Source organism: Caloenas nicobarica, chromosome 2, assembly GCF_036013445.1.
Source record: "Caloenas nicobarica isolate bCalNic1 chromosome 2, bCalNic1.hap1, whole genome shotgun sequence".
Taxonomy (NCBI): domain Eukaryota; kingdom Metazoa; phylum Chordata; class Aves; order Columbiformes; family Columbidae; genus Caloenas; species Caloenas nicobarica.
In genome coordinates, this window is record NC_088246.1 from 61,670,149 (window position 1) to 61,690,881 (window position 20,733).

General features: G+C 36.5%; 1 protein-coding gene across 1 annotated transcript in view; it reads left to right on the forward strand.

Annotated features, from left to right (window-relative positions):
* CUL1 (cullin 1) overlaps positions 1-20,733 on the forward strand; it is a 52,051-nt gene that overhangs the window by 18,755 nt on the left and 12,563 nt on the right. The window contains exons 3-11 of the mRNA XM_065628037.1: positions 6,865-7,039; positions 7,947-8,114; positions 9,157-9,207; positions 10,160-10,250; positions 10,929-11,092; positions 14,937-15,099; positions 16,650-16,780; positions 19,641-19,748; positions 19,834-19,940. Of these exons, the coding sequence (XP_065484109.1) occupies positions 6,865-7,039; positions 7,947-8,114; positions 9,157-9,207; positions 10,160-10,250; positions 10,929-11,092; positions 14,937-15,099; positions 16,650-16,780; positions 19,641-19,748; positions 19,834-19,940 (1,158 nt within the window). The remainder of the gene's footprint in view (positions 1-6,864; positions 7,040-7,946; positions 8,115-9,156; positions 9,208-10,159; positions 10,251-10,928; positions 11,093-14,936; positions 15,100-16,649; positions 16,781-19,640; positions 19,749-19,833; positions 19,941-20,733) is intronic.

Sequence of the window (20,733 nt, forward strand, 5' to 3'; positions counted from 1 at the left end):
CTTTTCCTTGTGTGGGAAGGTAGGTATGATTATGTGGTTTTGTATAATTTATAAAAATTGCTGCTTCAGTTTGAAAGAAGTGCAGAATATGTTTATATTGGTGCAATCAGTTCCTTTTTTAATGTTGTTCTTCACAAAGGTCACTTGCTGTTCTACTTTCATAGTAACCAAGAAAATTCTCTGCAAAACCAACTTCTGTCAGCGCAAAGAACTTTAAACTTAAAAGCAACCTCGGGTTGGTTCTTACACTTGCTGACATAAAGGCTGTACACTATGCATTTGGCTTTGAAAATTTGTTTTTTTCCTTGTAACTCAGTGCTTCCCTGTGATTCTTTTGAGTTTATGCTGTGAAAAGGGAAACAAGAAATTATCTGTTAGTCTTGAGATGGCTTTTGCTGGAAGTTTCTCAGATCTCAGACTTGTAGAAACTTGTCTGGGCTCAGTTATGCCTGGATTTTCATAGTAGCTGCATGGCTCATGCTGTAATAGCTCCCTTGGTCTTCGCCTCTGTCCTTCCCTTACTAAAATTGGGATGGTTTAACAGTGCAATGGTATCTAATCTAAGGACTTAAATGTGTAACTGATCTTAAGATAAAGAATATTGAAACACAAATGGAGAATGTGTGAGGTTGGGGGCAAGGTCTTGATTTTTTTGTTTGTTAATTTTCTTTGAACTGCTTTGTGGAGTATCTGTAACCCTTTCTTAACTGGATGACAAACTGAACGTACTTAAAATAGGCTCTTGCTGATACCTACCTGAAAAGAACAAAGGTTTCTAGGTTTTTTGGTTGTATTGCTGCTCCTCACAAAGCTGAAGTGGGTATTTAAAGCACTTGTTCTGAAAAGGTACTGGTTTTTTTTTTTTTTTTGGCAACCTCATAGTTTGTGCAAAATTCTTTTATCTATTTGACTTATGAAATGTTCAAGTCATGTAGGCATGTCCACTTCTCTTAGCAGCTTTACTTATGGATGAGGGGGTTTTGTGAGGCTTTCACAGCTTATCTTTTGGATGCACAGGAGTTGAAATGGCTTTAATAATTTTGAAGAAAATATGTAAAGTGGTTCTCCAGTAGATATAATAAGCTGTATTGCTTGTATTAGAAGTGGTTTTACAAGAGTGCAAACTTTCATAATCTTTCCTAGCAATTTTCCTAACAGTATTTTTAGTGATTTTTTTTTTTTTTAAATGTATTGTTCTTGCATGCCTTTGGTGTAATCTAGGAAAATACAAATTTTTGGCAAAAGTGGAACTAATCTCAACTTGTTCCTTTAGGCCAGCTGTTGAGGTGACAGAGCACTCAGCATAACTACTGCTTTAGATCTGTGAAACAGTGAATTTATGTCTAAAATTGATCTTTATAATAAAGAGACTAGAAGTAATGAGAGAGAAATACTGGTTAGAGAGTTTTCCAGCTTTTGTTGTTCTTGCGTATTTCCTCCTTTTCAAAAGCTTTGGTGTGATTTCTCTCTGTGCTATAGTTTTGTGGTACATTGTATTAATTCTGCTTCCCTTTCAGTTCCTTTTAATTTTACATATTTGTTCCTCAAGCAGACTTATTCCGCTTGTGTTACTTTTTCATAGCAAAATGGAAAAACCACGAGGACCCAGCTGTGCTGCTGAAAGGGGAATCGGTTATTACCTCAGCAGAATGGCTTTCTTCATAAAAAAAAATGTAAGATTAGGGACTCATGAAAAACTGAGTAATTTGCACCAATCAGTGTAAAATCAGAGTGTTTTCCTGTTGTGTGTTGAATTACAAAACTGGTACTTGTCTGACATAATTTGTTTGCACTTGCTCCTGGAGGAAAAAAATGTTGTATGGAGTATTTTGGTACTTTCCTAGGGTGGATGGTAGATTAGAGGTGATCGTGGCACGCTCCGCCTTGTGTTTTGATGGTGTACTTGCTCAAAAAGTATATGCGCTACTACTGCAAGAGCCCGTTTCACTTCCCCTGTATGGACACAGAAGTTCAGATCTGCTCAGCAAAGGATCTAGGAAAAGGGGCAACAGTTACTTGTAGTGGCAGTCACTTCCCCAGTTCAAATCACTGGTTACCTGCAAGAACTCCTATGCTACTGGAAAAGCAGGTGGCAAGTAGGCCCTCCAGGTGGGTTGTGTGTCAGGATCATTTCCTTCAGTGGAAATCATCTCCTATAAGCCCATAAATTCATTATGGTATGACAGCATATGAATGTGTTTTGTTTTTTCTTTTTCATGGACCAGCTTTAGAAACTGAGTTGAGGTTGTCAAAAGCAGTGTAAATTATGTTGAAGACAAAAGGTGGCAGTTAACTTGTCTTTTGCTGCTTCTTGTATCCCATTTTGAAGAGTTTCAGAGAAGAATAAAGTTCTGAAAAAGATTCTTTCATCTTAAACAACACAATGCTGAAGAAAAAAAAATTAACTTCCTTTTGGTCTTCTACATCAAATTTTAATTTAGATAAGTAAATGTAAATTTTTCTTCACTGTAAGGAAGGTGTAGAAGTTAGAGGAGATCTGTTCCTTCCATAGATGGCTTTTCTGTTTGCTAGGCCAAATCTGAACTTCAGCAGCCAGAAGCTTGGGGACCAACGCAGCTTCACTGCGGTGCAAACTATTCTGTTGATGACTTCTCTGCTTGTTGTAGTATGCAAATTGGTATGCAGAATTATGCAAACACCCACAGAAATGTTTCCTAATAGCTGTTTGGATATGTATAGGGCTTCCAATGTACAAAGCAGCTGAGGGAATTAGTTTGCCTTCTGCAACCAAGAATTCTTTTCATAGTGTTCTCCTTGTAATTCTCAGATGGACTGTCATGTACTTCGTTGTAAGCAGCGCAAGTCTGATTTTGTTTTGAATACATCAGCCTTTCTGCCTGTGGTTGGCTTTAGCAGATGGGGACACAGATTGTAAACAGAATGTGGGAGAGCATTTTTTTATGGATAATATGTCAAAGAGTTGTTTGCACTTACAAACTACTTCTGCACAGGCAAACTAACTTCAGTTTGTCTTGCACAGAACAACTAAACTAGAGCATTTCAAAAGTGCTGTCTTGGGTACTTTGGCTAGCAAGACTCAAACCAGAATAACAAATAAAGATGGGCATTACTGGTATGTATTTACTTCAGCTCTGAGTTGATTACTGTCAGGCATGGACAAAAGGTCTCAGTGTTTACAAGGAACCCTGGTTTTAACAGTAAAATGTATAGGGTTAGAAAAAGGCCTATGTTTTCTAATCGTGGTCTCTTATTTTTCTGAAGAACAGAAAGAATACTTTGATCAGGTAGTATTCACAAAAGTTGTAAGAATTGCCCATCATCTGGACAGTCCTCATATTTTCAGGCTTGCTCAAAGCCACTTGAAATGGGCAAGTTAGGTAAAGACGGAGGTAAGACTGCCAACCATGAATCAACCCTAAATCTGTGGAGAGACTTTCCATACACAATTCAGAGGACCTTATATTAAATATTTTAAAGTTAAACTGTGAGGTAAGCCCCACTTTTCTTATTTGTGAAAAGAGGGAGAGTGTTGTATTTAGAGAAGGGTTGTTAAGAATTGTTATGCTTTGTGAAGTTACTCACTTGAACAGGGAATTCTGAAATGAAAGAGTAGATATTAAAGTCGCCACAGTGCCAGGAAAGTTGAACAAACAACTAGCTGGGAGCTGGAAGAAATCACTAATGTCCAGGAAATAAGTGGCTTGATAAAGATAAGAGGCTGATAAAAGTTCAGTTGCTAAGCACAAATGAAGGTTTTATATTACTGGTTGATATCATGGAAAATCTAATTATTTGGCACCTGGATGAGGTAACAGGTAAGAAATAAATTTGTGCTGTATATTTTCAAAAAGAGTTAATCTTAGGCAAAGAGCATTACTCTTTTGGACAGAATGTGATGACTTTCTGAACAAGTACATAAGTATAGACCATTGGCAGGCTTTCCTTTCAGTTTAACACAAAGGCAGTGAGCCTTGTTCCTGGTGGCATGCAGGATACTCTGATCCTTAACCATGGTTTAAGGATATGATTTGTCTGTGAAGCTTTTTTTTTAAAGAAATTGCAAGAGTTAACTGGATATTTTAAGAGATTTTTCTACTTGAGCTTTACTGTTTAAGTACTAGAGCAAGTCTGTTCATAATGACTGTAATGCATCGTATGTTTGGGGTTTATAATGCTGTTGGTATTCAATTGTGCTGATGTCTTCCATTATATTGTGCTAGCCTTTCTGAAAGGAAAGATAAGAGGCATATTAATTTCCTAATATGTGGCATAGTGTGGAGGAAACCTATCTAGTGGCTAAAGCTTGGCCCATTAGTTAAAACACAAGTTAAAACCAAATTAGACCTTCTGAATTGCTTAATACTGTGTTCTCTAACAAGGGATGTGACTCAAAACCCTGCCCTCGGACTGTCAGAAGAAGTGTGAGTGCTCAGTAGCTTTGTTCCTGTTGGCTAATTGTTGGCCGGGTGAGTCATTAGGGTAATTTTTGTTGTCAGATCTGAGTTCTCATCAAGTTGAAGTTAAGTGCTACCAAGCTAGTTTATTTTCCTTGTTTGTGGAGTGCATTTTCTTTCAGGATGCTTTCTTATTCAAAGTGTTTTGAGCAATGCAACTTATACCTATTACTTTGGAAGAATTCTCAATATTTGAATGTTTTAGATCAGAAAACAGAATGGGTTTTTTTAAATGTTATGTTAACAGATACAGCAAGTCTTCCAGGCTGTATTAGTATGTGAGTAAAAATTAATGCTACTACATACTTAAATGCTGGGATTATACTTGTAGCCTAAAATTGGGTTTTGGTGAATCTCATGGTGTGTGTTTGGGAGTACATCTCTCGCCATTACTGCTTTCTACGTTTGTCCCCTGTCTGCCTGTGTTAAATGGCCAAAACTTTTATAAAGGATTGTGTTTGAAAGAATGCAAAAATGCTGTCCTCTGTGTTTTCAACTACTGAACGTTGCTTGAGGCTAGTGTTGAAATTTCTTTCTGTTTGAACAAAAGCTTATGTATTTGTAGAAGGCCAATATAATATTAGGTTGATGCAAAAGTAATTGCAGGTTTTACATTGTTGAAATTTGCCGTTTGATATTGGAATACATTCTTAAATGTGGTTATGTTATACATCATTTTAGTGTGCTTTTCTCACTTTTTTTTTTTGCTACTGACTTCTTATTTGCTGTTTATTTTGTACTTATTTTAGACTATAGAAATGATGTTGGACAAAAAGCAAATTTGAGCTATTTTCTTATTTGAGTTCAAAGTTAGTTGTAAAACAGTGGAAACAATTTGCAACATCAACAATGCATTTGGCCCAGGAACTGCTAATGAAAATACAATGCAGTGGTGGTTCAAAAAGTTTTCATAGAGTCACAGAATGTCCTGAGTTGAAGGGACATACAAGTATCATCAAGTCCAACTCCTGTCCCTGCACAGGACAACTCCACTGTTCACACCATGTCTGAGGCCATTGTCCAGTCTCTTCTTGAACACTGTCAGGCTTGGGGCCGTGACACCTCCCTGGGGAGCCTGTTCCAGTGCTCCACCACCCTCTAGGGGAAGAACCTTATCTGAAGTTTCGCAAAGGAGACGAGAACCTTGAAGATGAGAAGCATAGTGGTCGGCCATTGGAAGTTGACGACAACCAATTGAGAGCAATCATTGAAACTGATCCATTTAGAACTACACAAGAAGTTGCTGAAGAACGCAGTGTCGACCATTCTATGGTCGTTTAGCATTTGAAGCAAATTGGAAAGGTGAAAAAGTGTGAGTGTGTGACTCAGGAGCTGACCGAAAATAATCATTGACAACACTTCAAAATGACGTGGTGTTTTTTTTTTTTTTCCCCTCTTATTCCATGCAACAACAACGAACCATTTCTCAATCGGATCTTGACGTGGGGACAAGTGGATTTTATACGACAAATGGCAATAACCAGCTCAGTGGTCGAACCAAGAAGAACATCCAAAGCTCTTCCCAAAGCCAAACTTGCACCAAAAAAAGGTCACGGTCACTGTTTGGTGCTGTGCTGCTGGTCTGATCCACTGTGGCTTTCTGAATCCAGGCAAAACCATTACATCTGAGAAGCCTGCTCAGCAAATCAATGAGATGCACCCAAAACTGAAGCACCTGCAACCAGCTTTGGTCAACAGAAAGGGCCCGATTCTTCTCCATGACAACTGACCGTACGTTTCACAACCAACGCTTCAAAAGTTGAACAAATTGGGCTACAAAGTTTTGTCTCATGCTCCAGACCTCTTGCCAACCAACTACCACTTCTTCAATCATCTCGACAACTTTTTGCAGGGAAAATGTGTCCACAACCAGCAGGGTGGAGAAAGTGCTTTCCAAGAGTTTGTTGAATCCCGAGGCACAGATTTTTATGCTACAGGAGTAAACAAACTTATTTCTCATAGGCAAAAGTGTGTTGATTGTAATGGCTCCTATTTTGATTAATAAAGGTGTGTTTGAGCCTAGTTATAATGATTTAAAATTCACAGTCCAAAACTGCAATTACTTTTGCACCAACCTAATACATTAACTAAATTCAGTTTAAACCTTGAAAATAACCTAATCAGCAAATTCCACTGCTTTATTTTCTTGGTTTTATTGTTAAGTAAGTGTTAATTAATGTTGATGTCAGTACTTGCAGTGCATTTGGCAGTCTGACAGATTGCTGCTGCAGATAATTCTGCTGAAAATCACTTCTTTTCTTAGCTTTGGATTGATTTTGTGATTTTATGTTACTGCATCTTGTAATGTATTATGGTTGGGTCATTTATGGTTCTTATAAAAATAGCTTATTGAAGTTAACATACTGTTTTTCATTGTGTTTTTAATGTCTTATGCTGGCACGTACGTATTCCTTAACTTTCCTGTCAGTCATGTCTATAACTACTGTACTAGTGTACACCAGTCCAATCAAGCACGAGGAGCTGGAGTACCTCCTTCTAAATCGAAAAAGGGCCAGACACCTGGAGGTGCTCAGTTTGTTGGCTTGGAATTGTACAAACGGCTAAAAGAATTTCTGAAGAACTACTTGACAAATCTCCTTAAGGTAAGATGAGGCATTAGGTCGATCGACATTTTGTCATAGTAATGTGGGCTGGGTTGAGAGAAGCTTCTGTCAACAAAGCTAGAGGTGTATGCAGGCACTGAAAGTAAATTGAATGGTCTTGAAATTTGCTTTTCTCTTCATTAGCCATTAGAAAGTTTTATAGACTTTACCTTGTACACAGATCAGTTGCTAAGTGTACCTGTGAGCTGATTTTCCTCTTCAAGCCAAAACGGTGTTTCTCTGTTTTATAGAAGTAATGTTACGTGCCATTTTAAGCTGTCCTGTATCTTGAACGAGAATAGCTAGACTTCCTAACCAATTAACCAGCATATTAATAATGCTGAAAAAATGATTGCCTATAATGTTGAAAATGCCTGATGGTAGCTGCTAATGTAATGTAATAAATAAACTACCAATAGAGCAGGGTGTTCAGCTGCATTGTAATAGAATGGTTCCTAGTATTTTTGGAAAGGAACTATGCTTTTAACTTCTGGGATTTTAGTTTTGAGCAATAATAAAAGAATTTTTGGTGTCCTTTCAAGTCTGCTGTGTAATTAATTTATAAGGCTGTATAAAAGTGTCTGAGATCTTATCCACAATGCCCTCCTGGCTTTATTCCCGTGTCCATTCAAGCTGTTTCTGATGTGGTGCACCCTTGTGCTCTCACACAGGAGGGACAGAAGTGTCTTCAAGATCTTTATCTATGCTGTGCATTATTTTTACCAGTGTTCTGATTTCTGAATCTCTTACTGGCCTTGTGCTTTATTAATGCAGAACTAAATGTATTAGCACTACATTTCCTGCAGACACATGGCATGGCGTATATTTACTACTCAGTCAATTTGTATACCCTTATATATCCTCGTTAAAATTACCCAATAGTACTGGCAAACTTTTGTTGTTTTAGGATGGTGAAGATTTGATGGATGAGAGTGTGCTGAAATTCTACACTCAGCAATGGGAAGATTATAGATTTTCAAGCAAAGTATTGAACGGGATATGTGCCTACCTCAATCGACACTGGGTTCGTCGTGAGTGTGATGAGGGTCGTAAAGGAATATATGAAATTTATTCAGTAAGTACCTTTCGAAGTGAGTGATTTATTCATTCCTTCTGTCATGTTTGCATTATCATCCTGTAGGTTGCTCCTTGAAACTTGTATAAAATTCACAGATATTTTGAAGAAGAGGGCAAAGCAGAAATCGTGCCCTCTTTCCATACTCCCACCCCAGTATATTTGTTAAAATTCCATGGGTCTAAACCTGAGATATTCAATCTGCCTTATATGTATTGGGACTACCAGTATTAGACTGTCGAGGGTTGTCCCTGAATATTTGGTGCTTATATTGTTATCTGTGTGTATCATCATGGCCTTGTCTTTCCACACATAATTCAGTCAAGTTTTTCAAATATGAATGGAGAAGTAAATTGCATTTGTTTCTGTTGACTTCAATACATCTCTACAATTTTTTTAGCACCCAAGCTGCTAAGATTCAGTCAACATTTGGTTTGTAGTGTAAGTTATTTTGGTGCAGTCCTGAAAGATTGGTTGGTGATCTTGCTAAATTTTTTGTAATGTGAAGTAATACACACAAAGGAAGAACATAGCAGAAGTTCTGTATTTCAGATAACTAAAAGTACTTTTTTTTTAAATAGAAGATAATTATTGTCCTTACTGGTGAAGCAGGAAAGTGATGTGTTATATTACTGTTTCACTAAAATAACTTTGCATATGGTAGAAAAACAGGTGATATCCTGCCCTCTGTCTTAACTTCACTTGGCCTAGTGCTAAGGGACTCTGTCAGCCTGAAAATCACCAACAAAAAAAGCTGTACATTCTCAAAGTAATTTGTAGGGTTTGTTAGTTTTCAGAGTTGGCAGTGGATCACTGTCAGAAAAGGAGATGTCTTAGGTAGAGTTAGTAATAAGGCAAATGGTAATTTTATTGTGAAACAGTCTTATTGCATGAGAAATGTGTGTGCGAAAATATAATCATTAAAAAAGTTATGATTATTTAACATACTGTATCAGCTTTCCTTAAGGAGTTATATGTATACACATATACATGCAGGATATTTTCTTTATTCTATCTTTCATCTCCTTTCCTTTGCTTCTAGCTTGCCTTGGTGACCTGGAGAGACTGCTTATTCAGGCCATTAAATAAGCAGGTATATATATAAGTACAGTGTTATCTTATAGGCTTGATTTTGTATCTCAGTAGTAACTGTTCAAAGGAGAATTTGGAGGATGGGGCAGGGGTGGGGGTCAGACCCAGAAAATAAACGGGAGCCTTCTGCTTCACCTTTGTGATCTTAAAAAGATAAGTATTTAAGGGGAATAGGCCTTTCTCTGGGTATGTGGTTGAAGCTTGATACCAAGGCTGTTTTGTTATCTCTTTGCTGAGGGGACTCTTGAAGTAACAACTTTAGCTGTTTCCAAGCCAGACAGGAGTACAGGCTGATAGTCATGTCTTGAGGTTTATGAGTAAAGATTGTGTGAGAACAGATAGTGACAGGCCTGGGGGTTTTGTCTCTTCGGCTGTTACTGTGAATCTTTAAATTTACACTGATGCCTGGGAGATTCAGATCAACCAAATATTTTAAATTAGTGAATCAGCACAATATAAAACAAGACATTCCATCACAACCAAGTATTATAGTTATGTATGTTGATTTCATTCTTACCAGTACTTCATGGTGAAAAGACTGTATTGTATTATGAAAATATTAGCTAAATTTTAGTTTAGAGGAACAGTAGTTGCAACATAGTATTTATCAACATAAGTACAGGTGGTTAGTTCAGCTCTTATTGGAAGTTTTCTTGCATTTCAGGTATAAAACAAACAAAAGTTTGGTTTAGAAGGTGCTTTTTGAAATTAAAAGGCACTGCCATACCCTTTTACAGCTCAAGGCTAGTTGGACTGTAATTACATTGTAAAACTTGAAGGTGTAGCATACTCTGTGATGTCTGTAGGAATTTTATATGTTCAGGTATCCTTAAATTTTGTTCTCAAGGAGCTTAGTGTGTTTTGAATATAGGAATAAACTCCTGAATAAATACTGTTTGACCTACCAGCTGCTTTTTCTGTGCTTGACTTGCTTTTAATTCTTGTTTTCGAAGGTAACAAATGCTGTGTTGAAATTGATTGAAAAGGAAAGAAATGGTGAAACTATCAATACAAGGCTGATCAGTGGAGTTGTACAATCTTATGGTAAATGAGATTTCTTTAAGGTTTTATTATTCTCTTAAAAATAAATAAATATATATCCCCTATCAGAGCCCAGGAGTAGCATCCTTGGATATCCAAGACAGATTTTTATGGTAAAACGAATGCAGTTATATATTGTTTAACTTCACATTTGTAAAGACACTTGACACACTTTCAGTTGATTATACCATATCTGTAAAGCTTGAAAGCACAACTGATAGACAAGAATGTTCATTGCTTACAAATCAGTTATTTACGAGATAAATCTGGAAGCGGGGAAATATAGTAGTTTACAAAGCAGAATGGGACTGTGTTTTACCATTTTCATGAAACTGAGAGTTTCATTAATAAAAAACCCCATGTATCCATATAATCTGGAAGTCAAAGGAAAAAAGGTGAATAGAACTAGCTTTTGAGATAGTGAAGTTTTTCAAATCCTGTCATCCATTTAGTATTGTGTCAAGAAGCGCAGTTTACATGAGTGATGTCTTATCCTGCTTATTTTTTAAATGCAAAATAAATGTATACTTTAAAAAGTTTTTAAAAGTGATGCTGATACTGTCCAAGCTGATTGCCTTCATGTAAGTTAGAAGGAGGGTACCCGTTTATTTGCAAGAGACTATTTTATAAAATACAATTTTGTCATTGCCTGCTTTTTTTTTTTTTTTTTCCTTCTTGTAGTTGAACTGGGGCTGAATGAAGATGATGCATTTGCAAAAGGGCCTACACTAACCGTTTATAAAGAATCCTTTGAATCTCAGTTTCTTGCTGACACAGAGAGATTTTATACACGAGAAAGTACTGAATTCTTGCAACAGAACCCAGTCACGGAGTACATGAAGAAGGTAAGTTATTTAATAAGCTTTGTGATTATTTTCTGGATACAGATATTTTTTAGAGGTAAAGTAATATGAATTCTTGGCTTTTGCTATTAGTTTCTTAAAATGCTGGTTATCTTAGAGAAACTATTAGCTCCTTTTCCCTGTGGTCATTTGCTTCTATGTTTATCTGGTCTGAAGTTTGTTTACTTAGTGTATTTCAGTAAGTACAGTGAAAGCTTGAAACTTTCTTAATGGGCAAAACAGAAGAGAATGTTAAAATAAGTTCAGATTTCGTTAGACTTATAGACACCAAAATAGTCATTCTGCTTCAGACCTACAAGCTTACTGTTCCTATACAAGGAACTGTGGTGGCACCTTTGAAATCTCCTACTGAGCAGACTGGCCAGGAAGGTAGATCATTAATTAGCTTTAATTCTTTCAGAATATGTTACTGTAATAAACTTTACACAATACTTCTGATCAATGGAGGCCAGATTTAAATTCTTAGTCTCTGGTTTGGAGGATCTCAGACAGGGCAATTTAGAGCAAGCTGGATAAACATAGACTATGTCTAGCCTGGCTATTGGGTCAGTCTTACCGGATGTGAAATAGATAAGTCATCTTCCATCTTGGACAAATGCTGCTTTATATGTTTTTCTCAGCATGTTTCCTCACTTTCTAAATTGCTGTGCTTTTTTTATCTTTCAGTTTAATTAAAAAAAAAAAAGAGAGCTTTTTGAGTGTGTAATATGCAGAAACACATCTCTCCGTTATCTTTAATGTTTCTTTTGCCGTAGAACACATCCTGTCTGAGTATTGGTATAAAAGTCAATGATTTACCCCAGAAAGAGGGGAGGGGAAGTCCTAGAAATAACAGTAAAACAAATGCTGCTCTTAGTGCATTGGGGTAGTTGCCCAGTAGTTCCGAGATCTACTTATGTTTACTTTTCTGTTGTTGAATTCATTATTTTTGTTACTTCCTTTTCAATTTCTTGTCTTTATTAATACTTTAATCCTAAAATATATATTAAAAAAAAAAAGAGCAAGGGGATAACCTGAATGACTGGCTCATCCAGGCTTCTTTGGTACAGGGCAGTAAAAAGCTATCTGAAGGTCATTGTTATATCAAGAACTAGAGGTTAGTGGCAAGTAGAAAGAACTTATTGTAACCCAAACAATCAAGATTTGAACATCTGCAAAAGAGCAACTGGCTTTGCTTGAAGCTGATGTTGAAGCTGAAGACACGTATAAAGGTAGCAGAAGGCTGGGGAAATCTTCCCCAAGAAAGTGTGTAGCCTTTATTCTCTGTTCAAATTCATATACTAGAGATGTATAAAAGGTATTTGGGCTGTTTTGGCATCTGCTTGCAGATAATGTGCATACATTGAAATCAAATTGAACAAGAAACTCCGTGTTCGTTACTCATTTCCTGAAATTTAACTGATGAAACTGAAAAAGATGTGCATTAGACTCTACACTAAATACGATCAGAGCTTGTAAAATGATACTGCCTAGGGGTTGTGACCTAACGGAAAGGGGAAACTTAGGTATTGAAGCTAAAAGCTAGTCTACTGGAACAAATTGTCTGATTTCTCTAGTGAGCATGCTCTGCTGGAGAGATCAAGAGAGGTTGTGCAAGTTTTCAGAGCTACTACATTAAAATTCGGATAGGTTTGTCCTCCAGTTTTATCTTACTTCATTATGCATAAGGAATTCTTAACATTTTTTTACTTAAAGATGACAGGCAGTTTTGTAAACCTCAATTTTTTTTTTCAGTTTGCGTGTTGTAATCTCGCATGTCACTTAAATGCCTGGAACAGAGTAGTACTCCCCCTAATTATTACTTGGGTATTGCTAGAATTAGGTTATTTTCTGTTACAAAACACCTTAAATGAGACTGATGTGAAAAGCTGCAAGTTGTCCGGCAGTCCCACAGCATACTAGCGGTAAGAAAGTATTAAAAGTCATCTGTTGTAAGTATGAACTGTGAACTAAGTAATCTGCTATTAGTAGGCTTACTTGACTTTCTCACTGAAGCAATGTGCATTGAGTTCTAATTGGAGATAAATAGCATTGCAAAATGAAAATAAAACGAAACCCATTGGAGTACCTTAGTGTACACCAGCATCAGTGTTGCCATGCTGTAGTGGAATTCTGGTTGTTTCTTGTAGAGTACTCAATGAAATCTTAATTAGAACTAGGATATGTGTATGTAGTTATACAGACAGACTTACTGAGTTTAGAAAGATTGTGAATTTTTCTTCTCAGGCCAGAACTCATGACTAAAGCTGGCATGGCCTGATATGCTGTAGGGAATAAGGTCAGTATTTCTTAAGACTGTCCCTTGAAATAGAGTCTCAAACTGAACTTTTGATCTTTATAGTTAAAATAGCCAAAGATACTGTTGTGTAAACTAATTATTTTTCTATTGTTTCTGAAATATGACTTTAAAAGGAAAATTGAATTATAAGAACACATAAAGTGAAAGAGTATAAGCAAATTTTAAGTCAGAGTGAATGTTTATTTTCATAAAGGAGCTCGAAGTGAGAGCTGACTGTTAACATTAGAAGTGAAAGTCTAAGGCTATTTTTAGAAGCAGCATTAGAAGTGGCAGAATTTCCTGAACTACAGAAATAAAGAACTCATTAAACATAAGTTAAGTGGCCCTAGTAGTCTGATTTCAGTTTCCAATGTTCATCAGAAAGATTTGCTGCTATTTGCTGTCATTAAGGAAGTCACTTGTTATTCCTTACTGGTAAGAAACTGGCAAGTAACCCGAAGCATGAACTTATATCCCTACGCAAACTGTTCATTTTGTTTCCCATATTTTGACCTGTACTGGTGTAACTTCAGGAAACAGTAATCCAGGACCATTTCACAAGAGCTAAATGTAAAATTATTACAGAAACGAGTGAAGCTAACAGTGGCAGATATTATTTAAAGTCATCTGTGTATGATGCAGTGGACTAGCAGTGAAATTGTTATTTTGTTGTTGTCCATAATGTGATCTTTTATGCTTAATCAATATTCTAAAATACTAAGAAAATGCATTAATTTAGTTTCCTTCTCTTGATGCCGTTATTGATTTAAATAATTTGGACTGATAAGGGGACATATGCACTTTATCCCTAATAATGTGCTGCAGTCACAGATGGCTTGTAAAGTGAATGTCTAACACTTTTGCAAATAAAATAGAGGTAATTGCTATATAAACAACTTCAGTTTTAACATTTTGGTGTAAGTACTGTTCCTTGAGTGACATTTAGAAATTTGATTTGCTGGGAAGATGTGTATATGTAGCATTTCATATGCCAAATTAAATCCTAGTATAATTTAAATGATTGTAGATTATTGGGAAGCTTTTCTGTGTAAGAATGTAGATGAAAACATTCAAATAAAATTGTCATGGGCATATTGTTAAATTGATGTTTTCTGTGTTTTAGTTTTGTGGAGGTGTGAAATATATTTGTGTTTGTCTTAAACAAAACTACTTCAATAGATGAAGAGCTTGCTGATGCTAAAACTGTCAGCATCTCTTGTTAGCAGCTTTCTTCTGACAGCAGATTTGTCTGTAAACTTCTTGTTCAGAAGCAACAGGAAAACAATCTTGCTGTGATTCTCCTCCCCATTTAAAGAGTATATAATATTATCATCAACATAAACATCGTTTCCATGTGTGGATGGAGGAGAGGGTCACATTATGATTCCCAGAAAAATAACTGCATAAGTAGGTGGACAATATTATTGCCAATAGTGAGAGATTTGATGTTGTTGTTTTCTAGATTACTCTACTAGTCATCTGTTTTGTGCTGTTGGATTTCTGTTCTGCCTTCTGAACAGGTTTCATGTTTATCCCTCTGTTCTGTAGGCTGAAGCGCGCCTTCTTGAGGAACAGCGTAGAGTTCAGGTGTATCTCCATGAGAGCACACAAGATGAGTTAGCGCGAAAATGTGAGCAAGTACTTATAGAAAAACACCTGGAAATATTTCATACAGAGTTTCAGAATTTGTTGGATGCTGACAAAAATGAAGGTAAGGAGATTCAAATGTTGGTTTTAGACTTAGAAATCCTCCCTGATGATTTGTGAAAAATGTAAATTCTGGTGATAGCTAAATGTTCAGGAATTAGATTGAGCGAAGGTAGATATTAAATTGATTGACAAGAAGTTTTTGATTAAATTGGGATGGCTGCAGATATTGCCTCAAGAAGCCTATTCCAGTCCTAAATACTAAGGCAAAACAGCACTAATTTTGATCTCTCTTAACTTGGCTGGAAGAGCTTCAAGAGCACTTGAGCCATCCTTCCAGCAGGAGCTGAAGTTTGTATGAGAGATGTGAGACAAAAAACAGACCCGTAGTCTTAGCAGCTGCTTCAGTGTAATCCGTGAATCTTTCAGTCAGCAGTAAGAATTTTAAAATCCAAGTTGTCTAAAAGTAAGTATAGGAAATGTTAAAAGGAATAGAAGCAGATAAGGAGCATCTAAAATACGGTATATAAAATAGGTAAAACTGCATATAGGACACAAGGAAAAGGTTGAAAATATTAATTGATGAGATAATTTTGCCTGTGAAAATGAGTCACAAGTGCCAGTAATGGATCAAGTTTATACCTTCACAGAGAACATACAGAATAAAGACTTCGTCAGTGGTTCCTCTAAAATAAGTAAAGGTTATCAAAGAGTGGAGATATCTTTAAGGAATTGTTGATTGTATTGGTTTCTATGAGTTTCTTCAGGAGTTAATAACAGAAAAAACTAGGGCCAGATAATTCCAGTGCATTGTGAAGATGATAAGGATGAATGATGTTTCTGACTTTTCCAGTTGGGGAATTAATTCAATCTATATAGGAAGTCAAGGTAAGGCTTTACAGCTGAAACACTGCTTTTAAGAAAGAGACAGAACTGAAGAGATGCTATGATTGTTGACATTGATGACACCATTTGAGAGTTGTGAATTGAAGCTATGAGTCTGTCTCTTCATATATCAACCTTAAAAGAGCAACTATGAATAACTATAATCATGTTGATAAGTAAGAGATTCTTCAAAATAGAAAAAGGCAATTCAGCATTATTAGTAGGTCAGAAGCTACCCGTTTCAAATGTAAATAGAAGATTTTTTTTTATCCTGTGGTACTATTTAAGAGTCAGGTGTCTTCTATGTTTGTAAATAAATGTATGTACTTTGTAATTGGAAAAGATTTTTGTGTAGATTGGTGATGACTAGTAAAATGACTTTGTAAAGGTCTTCTGACGATAGAAACAGTGATAGCACAAACTAGAACATTTCTGTAATTTGAGTCTTTTTTTTTTTTCTTCTTGAGATTTATGTAGCATCGTGAAGGTAAAACAGTTCTTTCACACGTTGTTTTCTCTTTGCACTATTCTGGAAAGGTAAGGCTACTTAAAGATTGCTATACCGTATAATTTTTCTGCCTTTTTTTTCTTTCTTTTTACAGGAGCATTTTCACATATTTTTGTCGATGGTGGATGTTTAACTCCTATTGGCAACTTGTAAATGAGAAATTGGAGTCATAGCTAATACAAATGGGAGATGTTGGCTTTTTTTTTTTTTTTTTTTTCCAGACTTGGGACGCATGTATAACCTTGTATCTCGAATCCAGGATGGCCTTGGAGAGCTGAAAAAACTTTTGGAAACCCACATTCATAATCAGGGTCTCGCTGCAATTGAGAAATGTGGAGAAGCTGCTCTAAATGTAAGTATTGCATCAACATAAGTCTATGTTTGGTTGCTGCCTGTTTTACATTAGAGGAGGGTGAATACTTCCTGATAAAATTTCCAGCTTGCTTGTGTTTTCCCTCTGACTGATTTAATCTGTGACTAGGCAATTCTGAAATGTTGATATTAGGCTTAAAACAGGAGTCATGTCACTGTGTTACTACTCTCTGAGCTTTGGGGGGTTGGTTTATTTGTTTGTTCTGGACTTTTTTTCCTTCTGAGTTTTTGCTCTCTGTCAGGATGGCATGCTGCTTGGAAATCTGGCTGTGCAAATACAACATCCTACACTTACAAATACACCTGAAAGTCCACTGTTTCAAGAATTAGTATCTCCAGTGGACTGTATCTTATTTCGTCGTCTTATAGACTTCTGACTTGGATGCGACTGTGTGGAGAAAGTGTCTGGTTTAGTTTTTTGGTGAATAGTTTTATTCTATTTGGAAAAGCACAAGAAACATAAGAGGAAGAGACAACTGAAATGCTTGAAGAGGTCATAATATAAGGAGCAAGTCAGGTGTCTGCAACACTGTGGTGGTTCAGCCATATAATTTGCTTTCTTGATTTTTATCCCATAATTGTAATTTCAGACTTAATTTGTATCAATTAGGGTTGAATCTCAGCAATATGAAGTTGTTTAAACCCTTCGCTAACCTTTTTGTCTTTAGACAATATGGCGTTTTCTAGGCGGAGAAAAATAGAGTAAAACGTATACAAACCAAATTAGGACAGAATATGGATTCTGGTAAATTTTATTCAAAATGGGGTTCAACTTTGATTTTTGACAGTTCATTTTAACCTGTTATCGGCCTTAGATATTCTTGAAATAGCTTCATTAAAGCGGTAATCTGTAATGACTACATGGAGAACAGTAAAACTTTATTAGCACAGATTGAAATGTTTTACATGCATGTAGGGTCTGTTCACTTCTATAGTTTTAAGTGCATAGCTTTTTAGCAGTGTTGATCTTTTATGAGTCATGAAGTAACTTCAGGAATCTTCAGCTTAATTTGTAGACATCACCTTAAATTCTGAAATCAGTTGTGCTCCATGGTTGACAGACTCCTCTAGTGGTCATCACTCTTGAGTTTCTTTGTATTTAGGCCTTGAAGAATTTCCCAGAAAAACAAAAGCTCTTCCTCCAGGAATTAGTTCATCTTTGAGAGAGGGGAAGCCTGAAATTTCTATATATTAGTTCTTCTGACTTCCAGCCATCTACAGAATGATGTTCCTGATCACGACACTTTTTCTCGTTTATTCATCTTTTGTTTCTTTTTCCACATGTTTGTTCCTCATTTTCATAACAATATCTCTGGCTGTCTTCCTTGGGAACTGCCTTGCCTCTTCCTCCAATATCCTTCACTCCACTCTACTCTGTCGCTATTCATCATTGCTTTGTTAGCCCTCTGTCACAGACAGGACTGATTCTGCCTAACTTCATTTTTCTGTACTGTGTCTAAACAAATAGTCAGCAGGGCAAACACTTCTCAGTTTCTCTGTAGTCGGTGGAGAAAGTCATACCAGCTTGACTCATCTGACCTGTTTTAGATTTTTACTACAGAACGAGTTGTGCTCTAAGCTCCATTAACTATAATAAGACTGCTCTTCAGTCAGAAGATTACTGCTTTCAGTACCTTTGGTTATCTTTTTTTTTGGAGTCCTTGTAATTAGTAGATGCCTTTCTGAATGTTCGCCAGTCCACTTGAATTTCTTGTCTGGGAGGTTCTCAGTAATCTCAGTTCTTTATCTCAAGCACAGCATGGTGGTCCACATCATCTCTGTCTGTCTTCAGGATCCTGATACAACCCTGACCATCTTTTGCCATTTGTTGCCAGCATCCAGAACTCTTACAATAGGAATGTTACAGGAGTACATCTATGCCCAGTCCTTCTAGTTTTTACTTACGGACCTGTTGTCCATGAGCTTGTCTAAATCCATTCTTGAACCTGCTGATATTATCTGCTTCCGACAGCCTCCTGTGGCAGCAAGTTCCAGAAGTCTACTGCCTTATATGTAAAGATGTGCTTTATCTGTCTTAAACTTGTTTCCTATCACTTTCATTAAGTGTCCCATAGTTATAAAATGTGGCTTTTAGTGATTGTTCACCTTTTCAGTCATCCTCATGATTTTGTAAACCTTAGTCCTCCGTTCTTTCAAATTTACCATCTCCAAATTGAAGACTTCTAGCCTTTTTAGTCTGTTGCATAGTAGCTGCCCAGACTGCCTGGTGTTTTAGTTGCCCCTCGCTCTTCCTACTCTGACTCCACTCCATCTTTGAGGTGCAGAGATCAATGGTACGTAGAACTCAATCTGTGAGTGCCATAAACTTGATGTTTATTGGCCTTCGGCTGCCACTGGGATTTGAGCAGACAGTTTTTAAGAACTGTCATCAATGACTTAGGTCTCCTTACTAAATTGTACTTACTGGGGATACACTTGATACATTCTTACTACAAAGATTTATTTTAACAGTTTCTTCTATAGCAACTGGCATTTTATGATTGTCCAGCTCTCTCAGGTCTGATTCAACTTAAGCTTATGTCTTTGAAAAGGTCCTTCCTGGAAATGTTTGCAACGGTTGAGAAAGTGGTTTTGTCGTCTTTTCTTATAATGTGGTACATGCTGCACTCTGGTTGCTGTAAATCAAAGCTTGTGCTAATGTAAGTCAGTCCCAGACACAGGACCTAAACTAGTCTGGATAGTGTTTTACCTTAAAAATATTTCTAATATTTATATAGTGTCCCTGTAATAATTTGCTTGTGTTAGTGTGTAGCTCCGCTTTGGAGGAAGTAGAAAGCAGAAAGTCAATGGGTTGCAAAAAAAATATCTCTTTATTTCAGGATCCAAAAATGTATGTACAGACAGTATTGGATGTCCATAAGAAATACAATGCTTTAGTCATGTCTGCATTCAACAATGATGCTGGCTTTGTGGCTGCACTAGACAAAGTAAGTATATGTAGTGGCATACGGTGTACTTTTTTTTTTTCATTGTTTTGTCTCCCAAAATTTCACTGTATTTTGTGATTTATAGGCTTGTGGTCGATTTATAAATAACAATGCAGTGACAAAAATGGCTCAATCATCCAGTAAATCCCCAGAGCTACTGGCGCGATACTGTGACTCTTTACTAAAGAAAAGGTACGTCTTCAAAGACTCAAAGACAAATTATTATTTCAAGGTGTGTTTGTTTTAAAAGGTTTTAGCATATGAAGTTTTATATTGTGTCTTCAGAAACAGAACTTAATGTTTCAAGAAGAATTAATTATACCAAATTCTGAATACAAAAATCTCAATAGGACTGTTCCTAAAGATTCTGTGGAGTTCACTTTTCTTTTTTAAAGAGGAGAGGGGAAATAATAAAAGATCTAAGACCTTTCTTTCTTTATAGGTAACTAAGTTCTATTTTTTAAAATAAAACAAAGGGGTTTTTTATGTGCTTTTTTTCCCCTAAAATTTGAGTTGTGTTATATTGCAAAGAATAGATGTACCTTCCCTTTTTCCATTAAAATTGTTGCTCTCCTCCTGTTGCTTTCTCTATGTCATCTTCCATCTGAGCAGAAACTGAGGAGGATAAAAACTGCTTTCTAACCTCTCATTGTTCATAATTAAGGTATTTTGCTTGAGATGATTCAGCAGCTCATACATTGAGTTGGTATCAGTTCATTTCATACTGGATTGGTGTCAGTTTGGTCACTGGCAACTTTTTTAGCTTTTTTGGGGAAGGAAAAAAAACATACCACCAAACAATGCAAAACCAGAAGAACTTGCTCACTTTTCCCTTCCCCATACCCTCCTTCCTTCAGCAAAGGGTTTATTTTCCCCTGTATAAATACAAACTTTCTATGGGGCAGATTTGGGGGTATGCCTGATGGACAAGTGTGATATGAAGGATAACAATGTGAGCCTGAGCTCTCATCCAGTCAAGACCCAG